The 21,272-nt window shown below is 57.2% G+C and overlaps 2 protein-coding genes across 9 annotated transcripts; both read right to left on the bottom strand.

Moving 5' to 3' along the window:
* Positions 1-5,741: 5,741 nt before the first annotated feature.
* Positions 5,742-6,587, bottom strand: INAFM1 (InaF motif containing 1). Its single transcript, XM_036114063.2, has one exon. It carries the CDS (start codon positions 6,514-6,516, stop codon positions 5,986-5,988), a length of 531 nt encoding a protein of 176 aa, XP_035969956.1. The 5' UTR covers positions 6,517-6,587; the 3' UTR covers positions 5,742-5,985.
* Positions 6,588-6,660: 73 nt separating this feature from the next.
* CCDC9 (coiled-coil domain containing 9) lies at positions 6,661-21,004 on the bottom strand. 8 transcript variants are annotated; one of them, XM_036114047.2, is made up of 15 exons: positions 20,887-20,995; positions 19,128-19,201; positions 18,879-18,983; positions 17,146-17,247; positions 16,702-16,950; positions 14,729-14,812; positions 14,463-14,636; positions 13,433-13,614; positions 10,895-10,941; positions 10,648-10,780; positions 10,100-10,190; positions 9,776-10,013; positions 9,151-9,243; positions 8,150-8,199; positions 6,661-7,582 (listed from the first exon to the last, which is right to left on the bottom strand). In XM_036114047.2, the coding sequence occupies exons 2-15, from the start codon at positions 19,128-19,130 to the stop codon at positions 7,565-7,567; spliced, it is 1,569 nt and encodes a 522-aa protein (XP_035969940.2). In that variant the 5' UTR covers positions 19,131-19,201; positions 20,887-20,995; the 3' UTR covers positions 6,661-7,564. The 8 variants fall into 8 exon arrangements, with proteins under 8 accessions (XP_035969940.2, XP_035969939.2, XP_035969937.2 ...); XM_036114046.2 differs by lacking the exon at positions 6,661-7,582 and having other exon boundaries at positions 7,717-8,199; XM_036114044.2 differs by lacking the exons at positions 6,661-7,582; positions 8,150-8,199; positions 9,151-9,243 and having other exon boundaries at positions 9,354-10,013; positions 20,887-21,004.
* Between the last annotated feature and the right edge of the window lie 268 nt (positions 21,005-21,272).

The raw sequence follows: 21,272 nt of genomic DNA, 5'->3' as shown, positions 1-21,272 counted from the left end.
GTTGCAGCGTGACTATGTGACCACCAGATTATTTTATTTATGATCCTTAGGCCACATAGCAAGACAGTGCTGGGAACGTTGTAAGAAATTGTACCCAGCACCAGATGTTAAATGTACATGACCTGGATGGCTAAAGGCAGTTTTACAACCACATAAGTTTCAGGACGTTGTGGTTGGAGGGTTAACAGGCTTGAAAAGCCCATTCTCGGGACTTCCCATGACTTGGCTGGACTTCACCCAGATTTTTCCAGAGGCTAGATGCCTGATAACATTGCAATACATCGAATGCAGAACAGCTTTGAGAATCCACTTGTCTTCTCTTGAGCTAGACATTAAATATTCTCAAAAATGTGAAACAAGGCCACTCTTCTCATTAAATTTTTTATTTTGGAAAACATAGCACTTTTTTTTTTAGATTTTATTTATTTATTTGACAGAGAGAAAGCACAAGCAGGGGGAGCGACAGGCAGAGAGAGAAGAAGAAGCAGGCTCCCCACAGAGCAGGGAGCCCAATGCGGGGCTCGATCCCAGGATCATGACCTGAGCTGAAGGCAGACGCTTAACCAACTGAGCCACCCAGGTGCCCCAACATAGACTTTTCATTTAAAATGTTATTTATGTTAAAATGCAAGGAGTTTCCAAATGTCCATCAACAGATGAGTGGATTGGGGCACCTGGGTGGCTCAGTCAGTTAAGTGTCTGAGTCTTGATTTTGGCTCAGGGTCATGATCTTGAGGTCATGGGATCGAGCTCCGCGTCAGGCTCCATGCTGGGCGTGAAGTCTGCTTAGATTCTCTCTCTCCCTCTCCCCCCACCTTGCTCATGCTCTCTCTCAAAAACAAAAACAAAACAAAACAAAAAAACAGATGAATATGGATAAGCCAAATGTGATCGATACATTCAATGGAATATTACTTGGCCTTAGAAAACGAGGAAATTCTAACACATGATACAGCATGGATGAAACTCGACCACATGATGTTAAGTGGAACAAGACAGATACAAAAGGACAAATATTGGATGGTTCCGCTTATATGAGGCACATAGAACAGGGAAATTCTCAGAGGCAGAAAGTAGACTAGAGGTTACCTAGGGTTGAGGAAGGTGGGGGGCTGGGAATGGGGAGTATTGTTTGATAGGTACAGAGTTTCAGTTTGGGAAGATGGAAACATTCTGGAAAGGAATGGTAGTGATGCTTGCACAGCAATGGAAATGTTCTTCATACCATTAACTGTACACCTAAAATGTTTAAAATGGTAAATTTTACGTTACGTACATTTTACCACAATAAAATATTTACCAAAAATGCAATGAATTTATTATGGTTATTTTTAAATTACTCCATAAATAAATTTTTGAACTTCTCAGGTTTTTTTTTTTAAGATTTTATTTTTATGTAATCTCCATACCCAGCATGGGGCTCGAACCCACAACCCTGAGATCATGAGCCGCTGGCTCCACCGACTGAGCCAGCTAGGCGCCCTTTGAACTTCTCAGTCTTAACTTAATACTAAATATTAATAGATACAACTCACATGCACAAGAGCTCTTTGGTGTCCTCAAATAATTTTTAAGGATGTAAAAAAAAATCCCGAGAGCAACAAGTTTGAGAACCTCTGCTCTATGAGCAGCTGAGCTGAGCCTGAGCTAACTGTCCCTGACACATCTCTGCAAGAATCAACAATTTCCGGATTAAATGGCAAAAAATGTCGTTTTACATTTCTTCTGGCCAAAGCAGACAGGCGACCTCTAGTGGAAATACAAGGTATCGCTTGACGGCGCAAAATTTCTCGGTAATTTTGTAGAGAACACAACTAGACGCTCACACACACAGACATGATGAAACACGCCTTCACACACAAACTCTCGCACAGACCCACATATGCGCACACACACATGCACAGCAATACTGTAACACATACAAAGAGACACAGCCTCACATGGACACATACTCGGTCACATACGCATACACACACGACACTAAAAATAGCATATGATTAACAAAAGGGACTTGGTAAATTACCCCCATTCTCTATTTTTTTATTGTAATGGAAAATGAGTTTCTTCCCAAAACCATTAAATAAATGTTGAACAAGTAATTAAGATGAATCTAGGTTTGGCAGCATGCCCAGTTAGAGGTCCACAATCCCTTAGCTGAAAATCCGTGGGGACAGATGCATTTCAGAACTCAGAATTGTTCCAATCTTAGAAAGGTAATTCTGGGCTAATGCTATATTTTACGTAACACTCCCAGGGGCCTGAGACAGCTCCCTCACCATCAGACATGTTAATATATTTGCAGCAAAACGCATGTGACAATTCACACTAAAAGGAGATAAATAAAGAGTGTAAATAACTCATATTAGTTGATCTGCCACCATGTGACACTGGGCCAAAATTACCCCCCAAAGAAATATTTTTCGGTTGTCACAGCTTTTTCGAATTCGGAATTGTGGATAAGAGACAAGGGATCCCAGTAGCAGGCCCCTCGCACGTGCACGCACTTACATTCCTGCTCTGATTGTGAACCTCGGATTCCAGGCCAGGGGTAGGCGTCGGGGAGGACAGCGACTCTTCGGCGCCCCCTCCTGGCAGTCCCGCTCCTCGAAGCTCGGATGCAGACGGGATGTCTACAGGCTTTGGCCTGATCCAGCGATGGGTCCTGATTGGGCTAAACCTTCCGAGTAATCCCGCCTCCACTTGCCAGTGAGTGGTTGAATCCAAGCCTTAACCAACAGCACCTGACGGCGCCTGGCCCAGGCATTGGTTCCAGGTTTGTCATGTGACCTGCACTGACCCAATCAAATTGAAGGAAAGCCCTTCAGCACACCAATAGGGGCCAGGCCTCCCGCCCTCCGAGGGATGGGAAGGAGTTCACAGGTGCCTCCATCTGTAGGCACCCTGCGAAGCCGCTTGGGGAGCAGGCTGACCCTATGCCCAGAAAGAACTAGAAACAGTTGGCTGAGGGCCCAGCTGTCCGACAGCGCCACCGCATTGGTGCCAAGGCCATGCTTCCCTGGGGCTCCTCCCAACGACGACACAGCGGGTACTAGAGCCAGCCCATTACCACGCCACCCAGGCTCCTCTGATGGGCAGCCTTTGTTTAAGGACCCCCGAAACACACCTCCGCCCCCCCCCGACTTCCTCGGGACTGTGTTACAGCCTGAGGCCCTCTGGCCCAGTCCCTCCTTCCCTCCCTCCTTTCATGACAACCAGATGGATGGAGGTGGTGATGGTTGCACACCACCATACTTAACGCCTTGTACTGTACACTTTAAAGTGGTTTAAATGGTAACGTTTATGCTACGTGTATTTACACACACACACACACACACACACACACACACACACACAGATTTGGACCACCCACTTTTCCTCCAGGCCACCATCTTGTTCTAGCCACCACTGTCCCTCACCTGAACGATGGCAGTGGCCTCCTCCCTGGGCTCCCGGCTTCCGCCCTTGCCCCGTACCGTTCTTAGGTCCTGTTGGCACCTAAGTTGGCTCTGTCCCTCCTCAGCTCACAAACCTCCCATGGCTTCAGCTCTCTCCAAGCAAAAGCCAAAGTCCTCAGGGCAGCCCATGAGGCTCTGCACCATCTGCCCCCTTTCTCTCTCTCGGCTCACCTCCTCCTGCTCTTCCCATCACTCATTCTGCTCACTCACTGGTCTCTTGGTGGTTCCTTGGACAAGCCAAGCACCTGAGCCTCGGGGCCACTGCCCTTGCTCTTTCCACTTCTTGGCACATGCTTCCCTCAGAGATCGGCATGCCCTGCCCTCGCTTCTGCCCAGTGATCAACAACTCCATCCCTCCCCGTCACCTTGACCCTGATTATTTTCCTCCTTAGTGCTTCTTATGACCGGTCATAACATATACCTACGTTACTAATCCTATCTTTTGTCTGTCTCGCCAGTAATATGTCAGCTCCCTCGAGAGCAGGACGTTTTGCCTGTTTTGTTCACGGCTGTGACCACGGTGCCTAAAATAAGGCCTGGCACATCGTAAAGGCTCAGTAAATGTTTGCTAAGTGCAAAATTAAGAGACAGCGGCCAAAAGAGAGACTGAGAGATCAGGAAGAGAGACCAACACAGGGGAGGCGATAGGGCAGAGGGGGCTGAACCAGAGAAGAAATGGGAAAGTAGGTGGGGCGGGGGGAGAGAGGGGAAGAGCAAGGTGGGGGTGTTGGGGCAAGATGGGGGAAGGAGAAGAAATGGAAAGAGAGCCAGCCACGTTGGAGGGCGACAGAGGCGGGAGAGTGAGTCAGAGAGAGCCAAGTGAGGGACAGAGGCAGAGACTACACTGAGAGAGGTCAGGGAGAGACAGAGAGGCAGAGACAGAACGAGAGGAGGGGGAGAGAGGAGGGTGGAGAGGGAGACACAGAGACAGGAAGAGAAACTGAGGGCCGGGGAGAAATGGAGCTGGGGAGAAGAGGGCGGGAAGCTAGAAAGAGAGCCCAGGGGAACAGAGATGCAGCAGTCCCCACCTCCAACTCACCACTTGCTGGTCTCCAGAAGCTCTGCACTGACTTGATATCCCTTGGGATGCAGGCTGTGGTTTTTGAATCCCTGAGGGACAGAGGTGGGTAGAGAGAAAGAACATGTGATGCTGTTCAAAAAGCTGCAGATCACTAGCTTATTTATTCCTCACAGAAACTCTCAGTACTATTACCATCTTGGTTTTACAGGACCAGAAAGGTTGAGGAACCTGCCCAAGGTCACACAGCTAGTGAGAGGAAGAGCGGGAATTTGAACCTGGGCATTTGACCCCAAAGTCAGTGCTCTTCAACCATCACCTGTGCTAACTACAAAGGGGTGCTGGCTTCCAGGGTTGCCCTTCGGTCTGGAGACCCCCCCCTCTGGGAAGTGGTGCCAGAAGGGTAGAAGTGGGGGAGGGAGGTAACCAGAATGACTGACATTCTCAGCCCGGTCCTCATCCACAGATGTCCCAGCCTGAGGGAGGAGGCTCAGCTTCACTCTTTCTGGGAAAGTCTCCAGTTCAAGGGAGGAGGCTGGACAGGAAAACCACTTCCTGCCTATAGGGTCCGATGCCCTGCCCGGAGCCAGGCCTCAGTCTTCTTGGTGGGAAGATAGATTCAACTACCTTTGACTCTTTCAACAGGACCCAAGTTTCTCTGCCTCCCGCTACCAGGAGCATTGCAGACCAGAGAGGTTGTACTTATCTTCAAAGGCAGCACAGTGCTGATAACTTCCTCTGTGATTTCCAGGGAGGCAGAGGAGCTCCCCACCACCCCTGTTCACCCTGGTCTCTCAGACCCCAGGAAAAAGGCCTTATTCCCTCCCGGCAGCATCCTGACATCTCAGGGTGACTTAGCTTCTGTCCCTGACACTGTAATCATACTAGTCACAATCCCCCAAAACCCCCAATTAATCATCCCACCTCTCCCGTCTAATCCTGGGCTGTAACAGGAGGGCAAGACCCCCTGCTTCTCTCCAGACACACTCGTCTTCTGCCTCAGGGATACAGAAAGCTGAGAAGTCCTTCACGCTGTCTGACCTTCAACTGCCCTGTTGCAGATAAGTCTCCTCTCCCAGCCCCCAAAACTACATGATGGCGATGGGAGAAGGACCCCCCAACACACCCCTCACCCCCACCCAGGTCAGGGGAGAATCCACCCAGCCCACCCAGAGCAAGAGATACAAAGATCAGACGCCAGGAAGGCCTTCCCCTCACAAACTTGAAAGGGGAGACATCTCGCAAACAATACAACAAACACAGCACCAGGCAGTTGGGGCTGGAGTTTATTGCAGGGGGACATATGGACACGGAGATTCAGAGAAGAGGACGGTGGGCTGTGGGCTCTGTGCTCAGACTCCTACGGAGGGTGTCAGGAGGCAGAGGTCAGGACCGGGTCGGCCAGATGGTGGAGGACCCCGGCCTGACGGCAGAGGAGCGAGGCCCTGGGCCAGCTCCCCTTGCCCCCCCACCCATTCTTCTGGATGACGACTCCGGAGACGCTAGGCGATGTCATGAAGAGGGAGTCCGGGCCCAACCGGGTAACGGAGCATCCGCCGTGGGGGCGCGGGCTCTCGAGGGCCGGCGATCCAGCTTGGGGTGGAAGGGAGGGTTACCCGGGTCCTCGCCCCCCGCGGCCTCCGGCGTCTCTCTGGGTGTCTGGCGGTTCGGGCGGCTGCTGGGGTCGCTGTGGCGGCGGCGGCGGCGGCTGCGCGGCAGCTCGAGCTGGGGTCGCGGCCCGCCGGGGGCTCCCAGGAGGCAGGAGACCGAGGCAGCGGCGGGCGCCGGGGCAGGCGGCGCGCCCGGACGGGCGGCGCACGGAGGGGACGGCGCGCTGGGCGGCGGGCCGGCGGGGCCCGCGGGGGGCCGCGTGGGAACCCAGATGAGCCCGTAGTAGACGGCGAGCAGCACGGCGGCCAACGACACGCAGAGGAAGTAGGCGCAGACCGGGGCGAGGCGCAGCCAACGGCCCCGCGGGCCTTCGCTCAGCCCGGCGCCCCCCGGGCTCTCGCCGCCGCCGCCCACGCAGCTCGTGCCCCGCATCCCCGCAGCCCACTGGGCCCAGCGCAGCGGCCCGTGCAGGCCCCGCCCCCGCGCCCTGGGCCCGCCCCCTGACCCACCCCCTCGGAGGACCGCCTCCGCGCTCTAAAGCTCCCTCGTCCAACCCCGCCCCCGCCAGCATGGTCACGCCCCCGAACGGGCGGGTCTCCTCCGGGCTCTGGGCCTGCCCCCTCCCCCGTCTCCAGCCAACCATTATCAAGATATGGCTTAACTAGTGTTTCGACCCCGCCCCAGGCCCGCAAAGATAGCTCTCTGCTCTTTCGACTACTGCCGGGCTTCGGGGTGATGCCCACGCCTCTTACCTGCGAGCCCGCCCAGCGCCTAGCTCCGCCCTCCCCTTCCTGGCCTCCTCCCCAAGCCCTAACCGCGTCCCCTTCGCGACTCACACTTCTCCCAGGCATCTAGCCCCGCCTCCGAGCCCCACCGCCGTGCGAGGTTTGGGCCTCACAGACCCCCCCCCTTCCTTAGCCGCAGGCCCGCTCCGCTTCTAACGTGCCTTTCTCTGAATCAGACTCGACTCTTAGCATTCGAAGCCACCCTCTTCACTCCCTGGATTCACGCTCTCTAGTCCAGGCTCCACCCCTTTCCTCCGCCTCACTCCACTAGTTCTAGCACTGTACTGAACACGCCCTCGACCGAGGGCTGCACCCCACACCCGCATTAGGAACTCCCATCTAAACCGGCTCACGCGGCCCCATCCGACATCTAAGGCCGCCCTGTGTTCTAACGCCATCCACCAGAATTCTGGCCCCGCCCAGGCATCCTAACCACGCCCCTGGCGGGACCTCCTCGCTACTTAGGGTACTGAGGTCTAAACACTCCCCGAAGCCCCACCTCTGCCCCACAACCCAATCACGCCCCTTCCCCAACTCCTCCCCACCACCCTCAATTTCTCCGTCTCCCTAAAGCCATGGGATCCAGAGCGGTCTCCGGGGAGGAGAGAGCGCAGCCTGGGAATCCAGACTAACCCCCTCCTGCCGCCCCCACCCCATCAAGGCGGGGAAGCTTCAGTCCCCTCCCAGCAGCGTCTTCAGGAATTCGGGGAGGCCTGCGGGAGGGGGGGAGGGAAGACGTATCAGGGGAGTGGAGGAAGGAAGATCCCTTCCTCCCGCCTCTTCCGCCACGGAAAAGCCCGCCAAGCACAGCAACCCAGCCTGCCCTGCCAGAAACACAGTTCAAAGGTTAGCGGAAGCACTGCGTTTAATAAGAGACGGGGCCGGTGGCCGAGTAATTCCGAGTCCTGTGGAAGAGTCACCGGCTATCTGCCAGGCCCCAGATGTAAACTCCAGGAGGCGGCAATCTAGGCCTGGGGACCGGCACCTAGCCCCCCATGGCTTCCATTAGGTGGGTAACTCGGGGGCGTCTCAGCCCTCCTGGTGCCACGGCGCCCCCGAAGCGGGAGACTGGACTATTGCCCTGGCCCCACCCCGTTCACTGTCCCTGGCTCCGCCCCCCTTACATTTAACCCTCTCCTGGCGGGAGTGTGACGGAAGCAGAGGACAGAGGAGCAAGGCGGCAGGAGGTTAGTGCAGAGAGCGGAGGCCACAGTCGGCGGGCGCGGTCAGCGGGCGGCCCCCGGTGGCGGGGCGGCCGCCACCACCTTGCAGAAACGCACCCTCTGGAAGTCGGTGATCTCCGCGGTCTCCTGGCCCTCGGTACCCGCCTCTGGGGAGAGAAGGGGCAGTCAGCGGAGGGGACAGTCTCCCCCCGCCCCCTCCACCCCACTCCCCCCCGTCCAGTTCCGCCTCTGATCCCAACTGAGCCCAGCTTCAGTCCCCCTGCGCTAGGTGGTTTATGGGCCTCAGACTCCTTTAATCTTCGCAGGGGACCCACAAGCTGCATGCACCCCAACAGAACCCTGTTTACAATCGAGGAAATCATCTGGGATAGCGAGATCACCCTAAACTGTCCTCTCGCCCCCCAGCCGCCCCCCTCACGCTCCCACGGGCATAAACTAACTCCCATTCGCCCCCCCCCCATCGGACCTGTCCCTCTCTGCCCTTGCCCACGAGAGTGCTGACCAGATCTTCCTTGGCTCTGCCCCAAACGCTAACCCCGCTCCTGGGGAGGTCCCTGGTTCGCAACCTGGCTTGCGCTGATGGAGCTGAAGACGGGGTTGGGCCCAACATTCTAATGGGGCCTGCATTTCTATTCTAATTTACCCTACTTGGTTAGACCTCAAAACTCCAATCCTGCCCACAGCCAAATCCATGATTCTACCCCTCCCCGATTCTTACTTTTGACCTATTTAAATTCCTAATCCTGCCCTCAGCCCCGCCCCTTGAACCTAGCCCCACCCCATTATTTTTAGATTACATCCCCAAACGCCTGGGGTCGGCCTCCAAATCCCAATCCCATCTTGGCTCCACCTCCTCACGGCCCCCCTTTTCCCCTCCACTCAATTCCCTAGCGCCCCAGAGATTCTCCACTTAGCTCCACCCCCTTGACCTTGGCTCCTCTCACAGTATCCTAGCACTGTAGCCTCACCCCCAGGTCCACTGCTACCCCACACACCCAGCTCCACTCTATCCTACTCTCCCCAAACCCTCCCCTCAGCCCCGGAGGGAGAAAAAGAGGAAGGAAGAAAGCCATCTCGGGCCCCATCCACTCCCCCACCTGGAGCTGCCTCAGACCCTTCCTCTTCAGCTTTCTGGGTTCCTGGGAGGCTGGACCCACTCTCAAGGGAGGCAGGGGCTGGCTGGTCACCTCCTGGGGAAGGGGGAGGCCCAGTCAAGCCCCTACCCCTCCAAATTTCCCCCCACCCTGAGAGAGAAGGCCCTGGGGGAGTGAGGGGTGTTCAAGGACACACTTGGGGAATATCATTTGAGGACGTGAACTCTTTATTGGGGAGAGGGCTCTGTGGCCCAGAGCAGGGGCAGGATGGGGGTGGGAGGAGCATTCCAAAGACAGACATGGACTGTCCTCCCTAGCCACCAGGGTGGTGGGACACACAGGGTCCCGGGGCCCAGGCCCTGACGGTCCCCCCTGCAAGTGTACCCCTCAAGCGCGCGCGCACACACAAGCAGCCAGCTTCATGCATTTCCAAAAGGCCAGGCCTCACCAGGAGACAGGGCATTGGCCGGGTGGGCATCCCGGGGAGAATTCAGCTCCATCTCTTCACCCCAGTCAGACACAGGTTGGTGGTCTCCAGGGGGTGAAAAGGGGCTAGAAGGCGTGGCAGGGGCCTGGGGCAATGGCGGGGGCTCCTCTGGCCTCGACCGCTCTCTGTCAGCCTGCTCACCGGTGGGACTTCCGGTGCGGCTTCGGGGAGGGCTTCCGGTGGGCTCAGCCTCTTGGGGTTCATGGCCTTGGGCTGGTTCTTCTTCCTCATCAGCCTCTTCTTCTTCCTCGACCTCCTCTTCCTCCTCCTCACTCACGTCTTCCCACTCCTCATCCTCCCCCTCATCCTCCTCCCCCACGTCCTCCTCCCCCTCATCCTCAGGGGGCCGGTGGGCAGGAGGAGCCGGGGTCTCGGGTGGCTGTGGGGAACACAAGGCAGGTCGGGGCGAGGGGGTGGGCCCTGAGCACCCCACGCCCCCTGCCCAGAGAGGACAGCCCGCCTTACCTGCGTGGGCGTCTCCTCAGGTGGAGCGGGCTGTGGGGCCTCAGGGGCTGGGGACACTGTGTCCTCAGTCTCCCAGCGGTCATCATGGTCACTGGAGGGGACAGAGGGAAGGGGTGAGGCCTGGGTGGATGAGAAGAAGGGGCCTCCCACCTCCAGGTCCTCCCCCAGAGAAAAGCTGCAAAATTCAACTCAGGGCAAGAGGGGCTGCAGCTTTCCAGGTGAGGGTCCAGGATGTTGGAGCTCTGAGGAGGGAATGGTGGGTGTGTGTCCCCAGGTGTCAGGGACAGACAGATGGAGGGGCGCCAGGTGGCAGAAGAGGAGTGAAAGGAGATGAAAGGAGAGATGGAGGTAAAGCATTTACCTAGAGAGCTAGGCCCCAACTCCCCCAAAACAAGAGCCTGACCCACAGAGAGACAGTAGCCAAGAACTGACAGGGACGAGACAGCACAGACATGCCCCCGCGGAGTCAGAACAACCAGGCATAGAGCCAAACAGCCCTGCTGGGGGCACGGGGGTGTGCACAACACCAAGGGTCGGGGCGCCCCCACCTGTAGGCACGAGGTGCTGCCTTGGTCTGGGGTCGGCTACTCTTCCTCCTCCTGCGGCTGACCTCAGCTTTGTGCTGGGACAGGAACTCCCTGAAAGTGGGGGGCTTGGGGGGCCGAGTCCAGGCCTGGTCATCTGCAAGAGAACCCAGGAGGAGTGGGGGATGGGGGGCATGGCACAAAGTTAACCTCCATGCCTGGCCCTGGCAGCTGCCGTTCCCCCCGCCCCCCACCGAGAACGCCCACTCACCATAGCGGTGGGATGGTTCAAGGGCAGCAGCTGGCCCATCCTTGAACCTGGGGAAAAGAGAAAGGGGGTGAGCACGTAGCTGGGGGAACAGTGGGGGCAAGAGGGGTGGGGAAAGATAAGGGAGAGAGATGGGGGCCAGGGTCAAAACCAAGATCACAGAAGAGACGGTCAAACAGAGGGGGTCCCTGATTAGAAGGCAGACAGGATCAGGTGATGGACAAGAGGCAAACATGACATTGTAGTGACAAATACAGAAAGAAAAAACTCAGTATTTGACACCCCAAAACAAAAATTTAGAAAGTACATGATCCCCAGCGTCCAGTCTAGCCACAATTCCTATCACTGTCTCCCATCTCCTCAGGTAAGCAGAGTCACCTACCACACAGAACTCCTGCCTCAGGGCCTTTGCACCTGCTGCTCCTGGGACACTTCCCCAGACCTTTCAGTGGCCTGCACCCTCACCTCCTCCAGGCCTCAGCTCAGACCCTCCTAAACACCTGTCTAAAATAATCACATATTGGAGCGCCTGGGTGGCTCAGTCGTTAAGCATCTGCCTTTGGCTCAGGTCATGATCCCAGGGTCCTGGGATCGAGCCCTGCATCGGGCTCCCTGCTCTGCAGGAGGCCTGCTTCTCCCTCTCCCACTCCCCCTGCTTGTGTTCCCTCTCTCGCTGTCTCTCTCTGTCAAATAAATAAATAAAATATTTTAAAAAAATAAAATCATCACATATTATATATATCACCAAAGTCTAAAACAAAAGCCTCCATCCCTCTCCATACTCTTCTTCTCTGTTCTTCGTGACCTGCCACTGGATCTAGTCAGTGTCCACCTTTCCAACTCGAGTCTAGGTTCCCTGAAGGCAGAAGTGTTTTGTTCATTACTGTATCCCCATCACCTTTCCTGACACAGAGGAGAGACTCAATAAATATTTCCTGACAGGGGTGCCTGGGTGGCTCAGTCGGTTAAGGGTCTTGCCTTTGGCTCAGGTCATGATCCCAGGGTCCCAGGATCAAGTCCCGCATCTGGCTCCCTGCTCAGCACGGAGCCTGCTTCTTCCTCTCCCTCTGCCCCTCCCCCTCATAAATAAATAAAATCTTTTTTTTTTTTTTTAAGATTTTATTTATTTGACAGATAGCAAGAGCAGGAACACAAGCAGGGGGAGTGGGAGAGGGAGAAGCAGGCTCCCCACTGAGCAGGGAGCCTGATGCGGGGCTCAATCCCAGCACCCTGGGATCATGACATGAGCCCAAGGCAGATGCTTAACAACTGAGCCACCCAGGCGCCCCTCAAATAAATAAAATCTTAAAAAAAAAATTTGCTGACGAAATCCAAGCCCACGTGCATTAATGAGACCTGCTGCAGGCTGCCTTGGGGACACAAGAGGACACCATTACTTACTCTCATTCTCAACCCTGAGAACGTCTCCCTAAAAGCCTTAAAAGGATCAGCTACAGTATCTGTGCAAAGGATTTTTCGCACTTGCACAAGCTTGGCTCACAATCCACAATGAATGCTCTGACCACTGGGCGCACAGACAACAGCCTCTCTCTCCAGCCAGCGCCAATAATAAACGTGACTGGCATGAAAACTTCCAAAGCAGCGAAGGGTGCAGGATGCCATAAAAACAACGGTAGGGGCGCCCAGGTGGCTCAGTCGGTTGGGCATCGTTCCGGTCATGAACTTGGGGTCGTGGGATCGTGCCCCAAGTGGGGCTCTGCACTCCGCAGGGAGTCTGCTTGAGGATTCTCTCTCCCTCTGCCCCTCCCCCAGCTTACACTCTCGCTCTAAAAAAAAATAATAAAATAAATGACTACAGCTGCAGATCTTAAGAGTGCTGCTGTTGGCTGGCTCTTTGGTATGGAAGTTGGCCTTCCTGTCAATAACACAAGGGTAGAGCTTCCATTTAAGTTGGACTAACTGGATGTTTCCTGGGACCCGAAAGGGGACCCAGTCAGACAAGGGTAAAAGTACCACCCGGATAAGGAGTTTGGGTTGGGGGCAGGGGTGCAGTTTGAAGGTCTAATCACCGTCACCCCTTCCTCACGCCTTCTCTAATTAGAATTTCCATCCATGCCCTTAGCCGGGGCACCACCAGAGTACCCCCGATGAGAGCAGCTTAGTCTCCCGCCAGGTCTGTTGCCAACAGAACGGGCAGCGTGTCCGCCTGCCTCCTGCCCATCCCCGATGCCAGAACGGGCACTCCTCCAGAGAGCGGCCTCCGCCTGAACCCCAGAATGAACCCCTGGGGAGCAGAACTGAGTTCTGCCCGCATGGGGAGCCAAGCCCAGCTGGACCCACAGCTTAGAGCCCAGCCTGAATCAGCCAAACCCAGCTGACCTGTGAACACGAGATAGAAATGGTTTTGAAAAGGAAAAAAGAAAGAAAGAAAAGAAATGGTTTTATCTGCCAGGTAGTTGGTGGTTCTGGCGCAGCACGGCGACTGCTACCTGATACACTAGGTGGGACGTCAGAGAGAGACGGAGGAGTAAGTCGGGGTCAAGGTCAAGGAGCCAAACGGGCAAGCAGAGGGACACTCACATGCCTTCGGTCTTCTCAGCATCCCACTCCCGCCGCCACTGGCCAGTGGGCTTGCGGTGTCTCTGCAGCCGCTCCTGGTCGATCTTCTCCCTCTCCTGCTTCCAGCGCAGATACTCCGACCGCTCGCGGCCGGTCATGGACAGCGTCATGTCACCAGCGCCACCCAGGCCGGCCCGGCGGCCCTGCCCACGCACAGACAGGCAGTCAGGGCCCTGTTCCCCAAGCCGGCCCACCCTGGCCTCTCCCCCATGCCCGCGGGGCTGAAAGGCAGGGCCGTGCTCAAGGTCACAGGAGGAGGAGGTGACAGGGTGGAGGTTGGGACCAGGTCTGCTCATGTGGCACCTCCACAGAGAGGCCATCCCAGAGCTCTCTCTCAAGTAGCAACCCCCTCTAGTCCCTCTCCCTGCTGGGTTTTTCTTCACAGTGTCTGACACTCCCTGACACCCTACTGTATGTTCGTTTAGAGAGCCGCCCCCAGAATCAACTTCACCAGGGCAGGGGCTTGGCCTTAAGACTCCGTCCCAGTGGGCGCCTGGGTGGCTCAGTCATTAAAGCGTCTGCCTTCAGCTCAGGTCATGATCCCAGGGTCCTGGGATCGAGTCCCACATCGGGCTCCCTGCTCATTAGGGAGTCGGCGTCTCCCTCTCCCTCTACCCCTCCCCCCTGCTTGTGCTCTTTCTCTCTCTCCCTCAAATAAATAAAATCTTAAAAAAAAAAACAAAACTCAGCCCCAGGACCTAAGTCTGCTTCCAGCACTCAAAAGGTCCCAGTAAACATTACTGACGTTAGCGAGAGAGAACATCACCCAAAAGCCCACAAAGCTGTAAGAGGAAAGCACTATGCTGTCCCCACAAGAACGGACCATCAGCTTGGGGCTGAAAGATGGGGAGGGGAGGCTACCCCTCGCTGCTGTCCCAGCCACCGCTGGGCCCGGCGCTCCGGCACAGCCCCAATCAACGGAGGCTGCAGGACGGACAGACCGACTGCAGACTGGGGCCCGACCCAGGGAGCCCCGGCCGCCAGCACCCACCTGCCGCTCCTGCTCCAGGCCGCAGCGCACCCGCTCGAAGTCGGGCCCCCCCCAGTTGCGCCCATGACGGCGGCTGCCTTCCCGGCGGTCCCGCTCGGGCTCCTCCAGGGGTCCGCCGCGTCGCCGGGGGTCGTCCAGGAAGTTCCGCACTGGGTTGGGCTCCAGCACACCTTCCTGCGGGCACAGGGAATGGGGGGCGGGGGGTTGGAGGGCTCACCGGGGCCCAGGCGGCTCCGCCCCGCCGCGGGGACACCCCCGGCACTGACCCGCTGGTTGCGCTCATACTCTGCTATCTTCTCCATCTCCTCGTTCATCTTCTCGATGTTCTGCCGGCGCCGCTCCTCCCACTCCTGGGGGCAGGTAGAACACAGTGACAAAGACGCCGGGGCATCAGGGGGAACTGCCCGACCCTGGCATGTTAGCATGTGCGCGGAAGAATGACCACAGCGGGGGCGCCTGGGGGGCTCAGGCAGTGAAGTGTCTGCCTTCGGCTCAGGTCATGGTCCCAGGGTCCTGGGATCCAGCCCCGCGTCGGGCTCCTTGATCCACGGGAAGCCTGCTTCTCCCTCTCCTTCTCCCTCTCCCCCTGCTTGTGTTCCCTCTCTCGCTGTGTCTCTCTCTGTCAAATAAATAAATAAAATCTTCAAAGAAAAAAAAAAAAGGATGACCACAGCAGGCCTGAGACTCTCTCCGTACATAGGCCTGCTCGCAAGGCCGGCTCGTGGCTGGCATCTGGGAGTTCGGCTCCCGGCGTGCTCCTGGGCAACAGTTAGCTATAAAGAGGGCTCCGGGTGCCTCGGCTGGAGGTGCCAACGGTATGGTACCTGCTGAGCGCCTTTCCTTCTGGGGTCTGGAATTTGGGTTTGTAGGAGGCAGAGAAGACCTACATGACGAATGCCCAATAAAAACCCCAGGTAGGGGTCTCGAGGGAGTCCCTGGTAGACAGCCCTTCCTGGGTGTCCTCACCATTCAATGCTGGAGGAAGTAAGGGCACCATGAGGTGTGGCTACACTGGACGAGATCGCTCGGGAGCCCGCGCCTGATCCCCTCCAGACGTCGTCCCCTGCGCCTTCTCCCCTCGCCTTCGCACTCCAATAAATCTCAGCCATCAATCTTGCTAGGGGAGTACTGAACCCGGAAAAGGAGCTGGGGACCCCGACACGCCACGGCTGCCACAAAAGTGATGCCAGTAATAGGAGTAAGAACGTGGCAGATGGCAAGGTGACTACCCCCCCGCCCAATCCATTCTCCCCTTCTTCCACGGTAACAGAATTTTAGACGAGTACACGGCCAAGTTGCTGGAGAGGACATTTTCATTCCCGGGGCTCAGCACACAGGGGAGAAATAAACTTCCACTTGGGTTAAGCCATGGTATTTTGAGGTCTTTCGAGGACAGCAGCTTAATGTGTACAAATCACAAACATCCATAAGTAACGTTCTTCAAGCGCTTCCTCTGAGGATTTCAATGCCTGATATCCCAGGGGCGCCTGGGTGGCTCAGTCGTTAAGCGTCTGTCTTCAGCTCAGGTCATGATCCCAGGGTCCTGGGATCGAGCCCGCATCGGGCTCCCTGCTCTGCGGGAAGCCTGCTTCTCCCTCTCCCATTCCCCCCGCTTGTGTTCCCTCTCTCGCTGTGTCTCTCTGTCAAATAAATAAAAAAATCTTTAAAAAAAGTAAAAAAGTCACTCAATGCCTGATATCCCAGAATGCTCGCGATACCCTTGAGACCTGATTATTATTCCCCTGAGAACCCAGAAGCTCCCAGAAGGAAGTGAGCTGCCCAAGGACAGGGAACTAATCGAACCTAGTCAACCCCAAGTCCATGGTGGGCCCTGAGGCCCTCTGCTAGACAGCCTCCCAGCCCGCTGACCTGCGCATCAGGGCGGGAGAGCAGTTACAGTAAGAACATCACTGATCACCACGGATAAATCCAGGCTGCGAGACAGACAGAATAAGAGAGCGAGCGAGCAAGCGCACACGTACTGAACAGAAACACTGCACCAGAATGAGCAAAACGAGGGGAGATAAAAAGACAGGGAGAGTGCATGAAGCCCTGGTCAGGGGGATGGAGGAAAGGAGGGAGGAGAGAGAGAAAGAGCCGATGGAGGGGCTGAAAAAGCCAATGGAGGGGCTGAGAAAGATGGACAAATGGGACAGCGGTCCCTCTGAGAGTAGGACCAAAGAGAAACGAGACAGTAAGAGCCTTGGCCAGACGACTCCAGCCTATCCCGGGCTCCTACCTTAGATTTGCGGTCGGCAGCTGAGGCATCTCCAGCTCCTGAGAGTTGAGGGGACCCCCTGCCCCGGCCCCTCCGGCCACGGCCCCCAGATCCTCCTCGAGGCTGCTCCCCAGAACTGTCCTCCCAGTTGCGGGCCGCCCGGCCCATGCCTGCCCGGCCTCCCTGCTGGGGGTGCGTCCGGCCTCCCTTGCTGGCCCCTGGGGGTCGTGGGGTCCCAGGAGACCTCCGAGAGGGACCCAAGTTCTTCTCCTGGAGAAGAGAAGGGAGAAAAAGTACAGTCACTGGGATGAGGAGACTGGGCCACCCAAGCCCCGAAGGCAGCTGGGAGACTTGAGGCCGCCCGCAGGGCTGGGGCGGCAGGCAGGGGAGGGCTCTCGGACCCCAGGTCTCAACTCTCACCCCCTCCTTGTCCTGACGAGTCCCCCACCCCGGTGTGGAGCTCACCGCCTCAACTGCCACGTTCTCCTTCTCCACCGAGCGGCCCTTCCGGGGAGCTGTCACGGCCACTCCCTCGAGTTCGGCTTTTTTCCGGTCCTCCTCAATCTCCTAGGAGCAAACATCAGCGGGAGGAGAGTGTCAGGGGTCCCGGCGCCAGCTGGATTCCCACAGCCCCCTGAACGTCCCCCAAGATTAGCCCCCACCTAGGCCTCTCTCCTCAGCTCCAGGCAAGAAAGCTGGTCACTTCAGCATCCTCCCCCCCTCCCCCAGCACCATGCTATTCCCCTGCTCAGAAGCCTCCTGTGGTACCCATCTCTGAGTACGAGCCAAAGGCTTCCTCACAGCCTACGGGGCCCTACAGGGTCTGGCCTCATGACTACCCTGACCTCATCCCCCATCCTCTCTCCTTCTTCTCCCCCTCACTCACTCTGCCCTTCTCACTGTTCCTAGAATATACCAGGCTCAGACCTGTCTCAGGGCCTTTGCACCTACTGTCCCCTCTGCTGGGAACACTCTTCCCCCAGAGAGCCTTCAGTCCCTCATCTCCTTCGGGTTTCTGCTCCCGAAATGTCTCCTTCTCAGAGAGGCCTTCACTGACCAGCTTACAGAAACCACCTCCCCTACCATTCTCTTGTTCACTACCTGGCATTATATGTATTTTGCCTACTGTCTGCCTTGAAGCTTGCAACAGAAGCTGCCCGAGGACAGGGGTACCTGGCTGTTTTGTTCACTAATGTATACCCGAAACCTAGAACAATCTGTGACACACACCAGAAACTCGATATTCTTTTTTTTTTCTTTTAAAGTAAATGAATGAATGCATGAAAAATGAATAAATGAAACCCACTCTTTCTCTCAGGTCCCTTCTAGGAACAGCCCCGCCAACTACTCTGGCACTTCTGACAAGGACCTGGGCCGCATCCTGGCCCCTCCCACCTCCTCCCCACCTCCACCACTGCCACTGAGCCCTCTCAACAGCCCTGTCCCAGGTTGGGCACCTCCTCTCCTTCCTCCTTGGTGTCTGGGCTCCGGTATCACCTCCTCCCACTCAACACCACAGAGCAGCCAGGGGGCTCTTCCTAAAAGGCTATTCTGACCTGCTCCTGCTCCTGCTCCTGCTCAAAGCCCTCCAGGGTTCCCCAGTGCCCTCGAGAGAAAGTCCAAATTCTCAGCCTGGCTGCCAGAGTCAACATTCCTCCACTGACCTTCCAACTTTAAGCTCCTGGTTTCTGCACAAATTGTTCCCTCTGCTTGAAACACGTTTGGCTCTTCTTTTCAGCTGGCTAACTCACCCCCTTCAGGTGTCGGAATCTCCTCCTCCAGGAAGCTCTCCCTAATATCTGGGTGGGTGAAGAGCCCCTTCTGGGCGCCCCCCAGACCTCTGAACTCCTGCAGCCCAACCCAGCCCACTCTGGGACATCACTGCCTGAAGAACGGTCGGTGCTCCCACTGGACTGTGAACTCTGGACTATGAAGTCTGGAATGACCTCAGGGCTGTCTCAGAAGTAGCTATATTCCCTGCCACACTCAGCCTAGAGCCTGGCAGTGAAGACCCTGGTGAGTATTCATGTATGAATGATGGAATGATGGAATGAAGGAAGGAATGGCAGGCTAAGGCCTTTGGCTTTTATCCTGAGAGTGATGGGGAGCCATGAAAAGGTTTGAAGGAAGGGAGAGGTGAGGGAAACTCACTGCGGGGAGGAGAGGGGATGGGGTCTCCCAGGGCGGGGCTAGGGCACCTGGTAGCGCCGGATGAGGGCCTCATTTTTTCGCCGAAGAGCCTCGATCCTCTTGTCCAACTCAGCATCCTTCTCCTCCTTCGATTTCAGATCCAGTGTGGCTGACTGAGAAGAGGAGACAGTTGAGAAACAGTAAGAAAAACCTATACCCAACCCAGCGCCATTTGATCCAGGGTCTGAGTCTTGGGTCCCCTCCTCCCAAGCCCCCTGACCCAAAGCTCAGATTCGAGACCCCACTTTCCATCTCACCATTCCACTGGCAAGGTGGTGCCAGGGTCCCAGCAAACTTCCCCTCTAGAATGTGGACACAGCACTGGGGGTTCCTGAGGGCAGAGGGAAGAGAAGGACTAAGGCCAATGCCTCCCCAATCTGCTTCCATCTCACCCATACCAGGGACTCCTCTCAAACATACATGCACATAAACAACACCAGCTGCACCCCCAAGAGAATTCTAGCCCCCCGCTCCCACTCCTTCTTGTGCGAGCCCAACACTTACCTGGAAAAATTTACATTCCACCACCTCCCAAACATTTGTGCCCACCCATTCCCTACTTAAACACTAGAGTCGCACCCACCTTGGGAAAGTTCTGGTCCTACCCTACAGCTTAAGGAAACATCCAACATTGCTCCCTTCCAAAGGAAGATTCTAGCCCAGCCTCCACACCCCAGTGCTGGGAGTTTCAATCCAGGCCTCCATCTCCAGAGAGCTTTAGATACATCCTCTTGCCCCCCCATCTGTACAAGAAGATTCTAGGCCCACCTTTCTGTGCCCACTCTGGTGCCACTCCATCCCCGTGAACACTCTAAACCCACCTCTTTCCCAGGAACGGTTCAAAATAACCCCACACAAAAACAAGCTCGAACCCTATGCCTACAGGTTGCCCCGACCCTGGGAGAAAACTTTAGACCCACGCCTCGCTCTGGGATATCCCAGCCCCGCCTCCAACATCCCGAGAAAGGTACCGCTGCTTCCCCAACAACCCCGCAAGGATTCCGAAAACAGGCCCGGTGCCCACTGGCGAGGCTTCTTGGGCCTGGCTCAACCTTCCCAGGGAATACTCTACCCGCCCCGGCGCGGACGAAACTTCCCGGCCCGCGCACGCCTTTGCAGGGAAAACCTCCAGCCTCTACCGCGTCCGGAAGGCACGGCCCCGCCCCACGCCAGAACCAACTTTCTCGCCCCGCCTCTCCCGCTAGACCTCTGACCCCGCCCACACGCGCGTCGTTAATCTGAGCCCCCTTCTGACTTTCCCAGCCTATCCCCGGCCACGCCCCCTGGGCCCCCAGGCAACAGCCTGAAGCCGCCCCCTCTTCTCGCGTTATTACACCGGCCCCGCCTCCGATTTGCCCAGCCAAGCTCCCGGTCACGCCCCCTGCTTCCCAGCCACGCCTCGTCGCGTCAAACTATGGCCCCGCCCCCGGGAGCCGCAGCCGCGGTTCTGCCTCCCGCTCCAGCTTCCGCGCCAACGCTCCGACCGCGCCCCTGGCTCCGGCAAAACTTTCTGGCTCCACCCCCAGCATTCCCCGCCAGTACTCTGGTCCCGCCCCCTGCCACCCACAACTTTTTGGCCCCGCCCCCGCCCTCGCGTCTGCCTCGCAAGTCGGGGCCGACAATCTGGACCCACTTCAAGCTCAGGCAAAACTTTCTGGCCCCGCCCCCAGCACGTTCGGCCAAAGTCCCGGCCCCGCCCCTAGCTCCCCGGGCTATATTTTGGCTCCGCCCCCAGCCCGGACACAACTTTTTCAGCCCCACCCCCATCTGCCCACCCACGCCCCGGCCCCGCCCACAGCCTGGCCCGCCCGGGTCCTGCCCACCCGCCGACGTCCCGCCCCACCAGGGCCCCTCTCACCTCCCATGTGGGCGTCCTGTCCCCGCCCCCCGCAGAGTACTCTGACCCCGCCCCCGCCGGCTGCTCGCTGCCCCGCCCGCACCCGCTCCCGCTCCCCCCACGTGGGGCGCCAGGCCCCGCCCTCTCCGGGCGCGCTCCCGGCCCCCTCCCCCGGTCACCTGTCCCGGAGACCCCGCGGCGTCCGCGACTCCGGCTCCGTCGGCCTCTGCGTCCGCAGCTCCCGGGCCGCGCGCGTCACTTCCCGCCCGCACCACGTGAAGAGGGGAACTAAAGAGGGTCACTTCCGGTCCTGCCGGCCCGTTTCCGGGAGCCTTAAAGGCGCCGCGCCCCCGCGGGTGCAGGCGGGAGTGTGTATAGGTGGTCCTCAAGGGTATTCTGGAGGCTTGCTCAACTTCGTTTGGCCTAGATTACTTCCTTCCAGGGAAAGGAGACACCATCCTCTCTCTGGCAGGCCTTTACCTGCTTTACCTGCTTCCTCTTTCCTGGTTCCAATAAATAGGTACCAGGCACGGGGCAATGACTCCTGGAAGCCTGACCTGCCAGG

This window comes from Halichoerus grypus, chromosome 15 (assembly GCF_964656455.1).
Source record: "Halichoerus grypus chromosome 15, mHalGry1.hap1.1, whole genome shotgun sequence".
NCBI classification, from domain to species: Eukaryota; Metazoa; Chordata; class Mammalia; order Carnivora; family Phocidae; genus Halichoerus; species Halichoerus grypus.
The sequence above is the reverse complement of the archived record's forward strand: the minus strand, read 5'-3'. Positions and strand labels throughout refer to the sequence as shown.

Excerpts from the sequence above, each read along its gene's own strand:
- INAFM1 (XM_036114063.2), bottom strand. The coding sequence starts at position 6,516 with ATGCGGGGCACGAGCTGCGTGGGCGGCGGCGGCGAGAGCCCGGGGGGC.
- CCDC9 (XM_036114044.2), bottom strand. Across the intron at positions 14,637-14,728 it reads AGTATGAGCGCAACCAGCGG|GAAGGTGTGCTGGAGCCCAA; the intron begins GTCAGTGCCGGG and ends CTGTGCCCGCAG. Across the intron at positions 10,014-10,099 it reads CTGAGGAGACGCCCACGCAG|CCACCCGAGACCCCGGCTCC; the intron begins GTAAGGCGGGCT and ends TGTTCCCCACAG.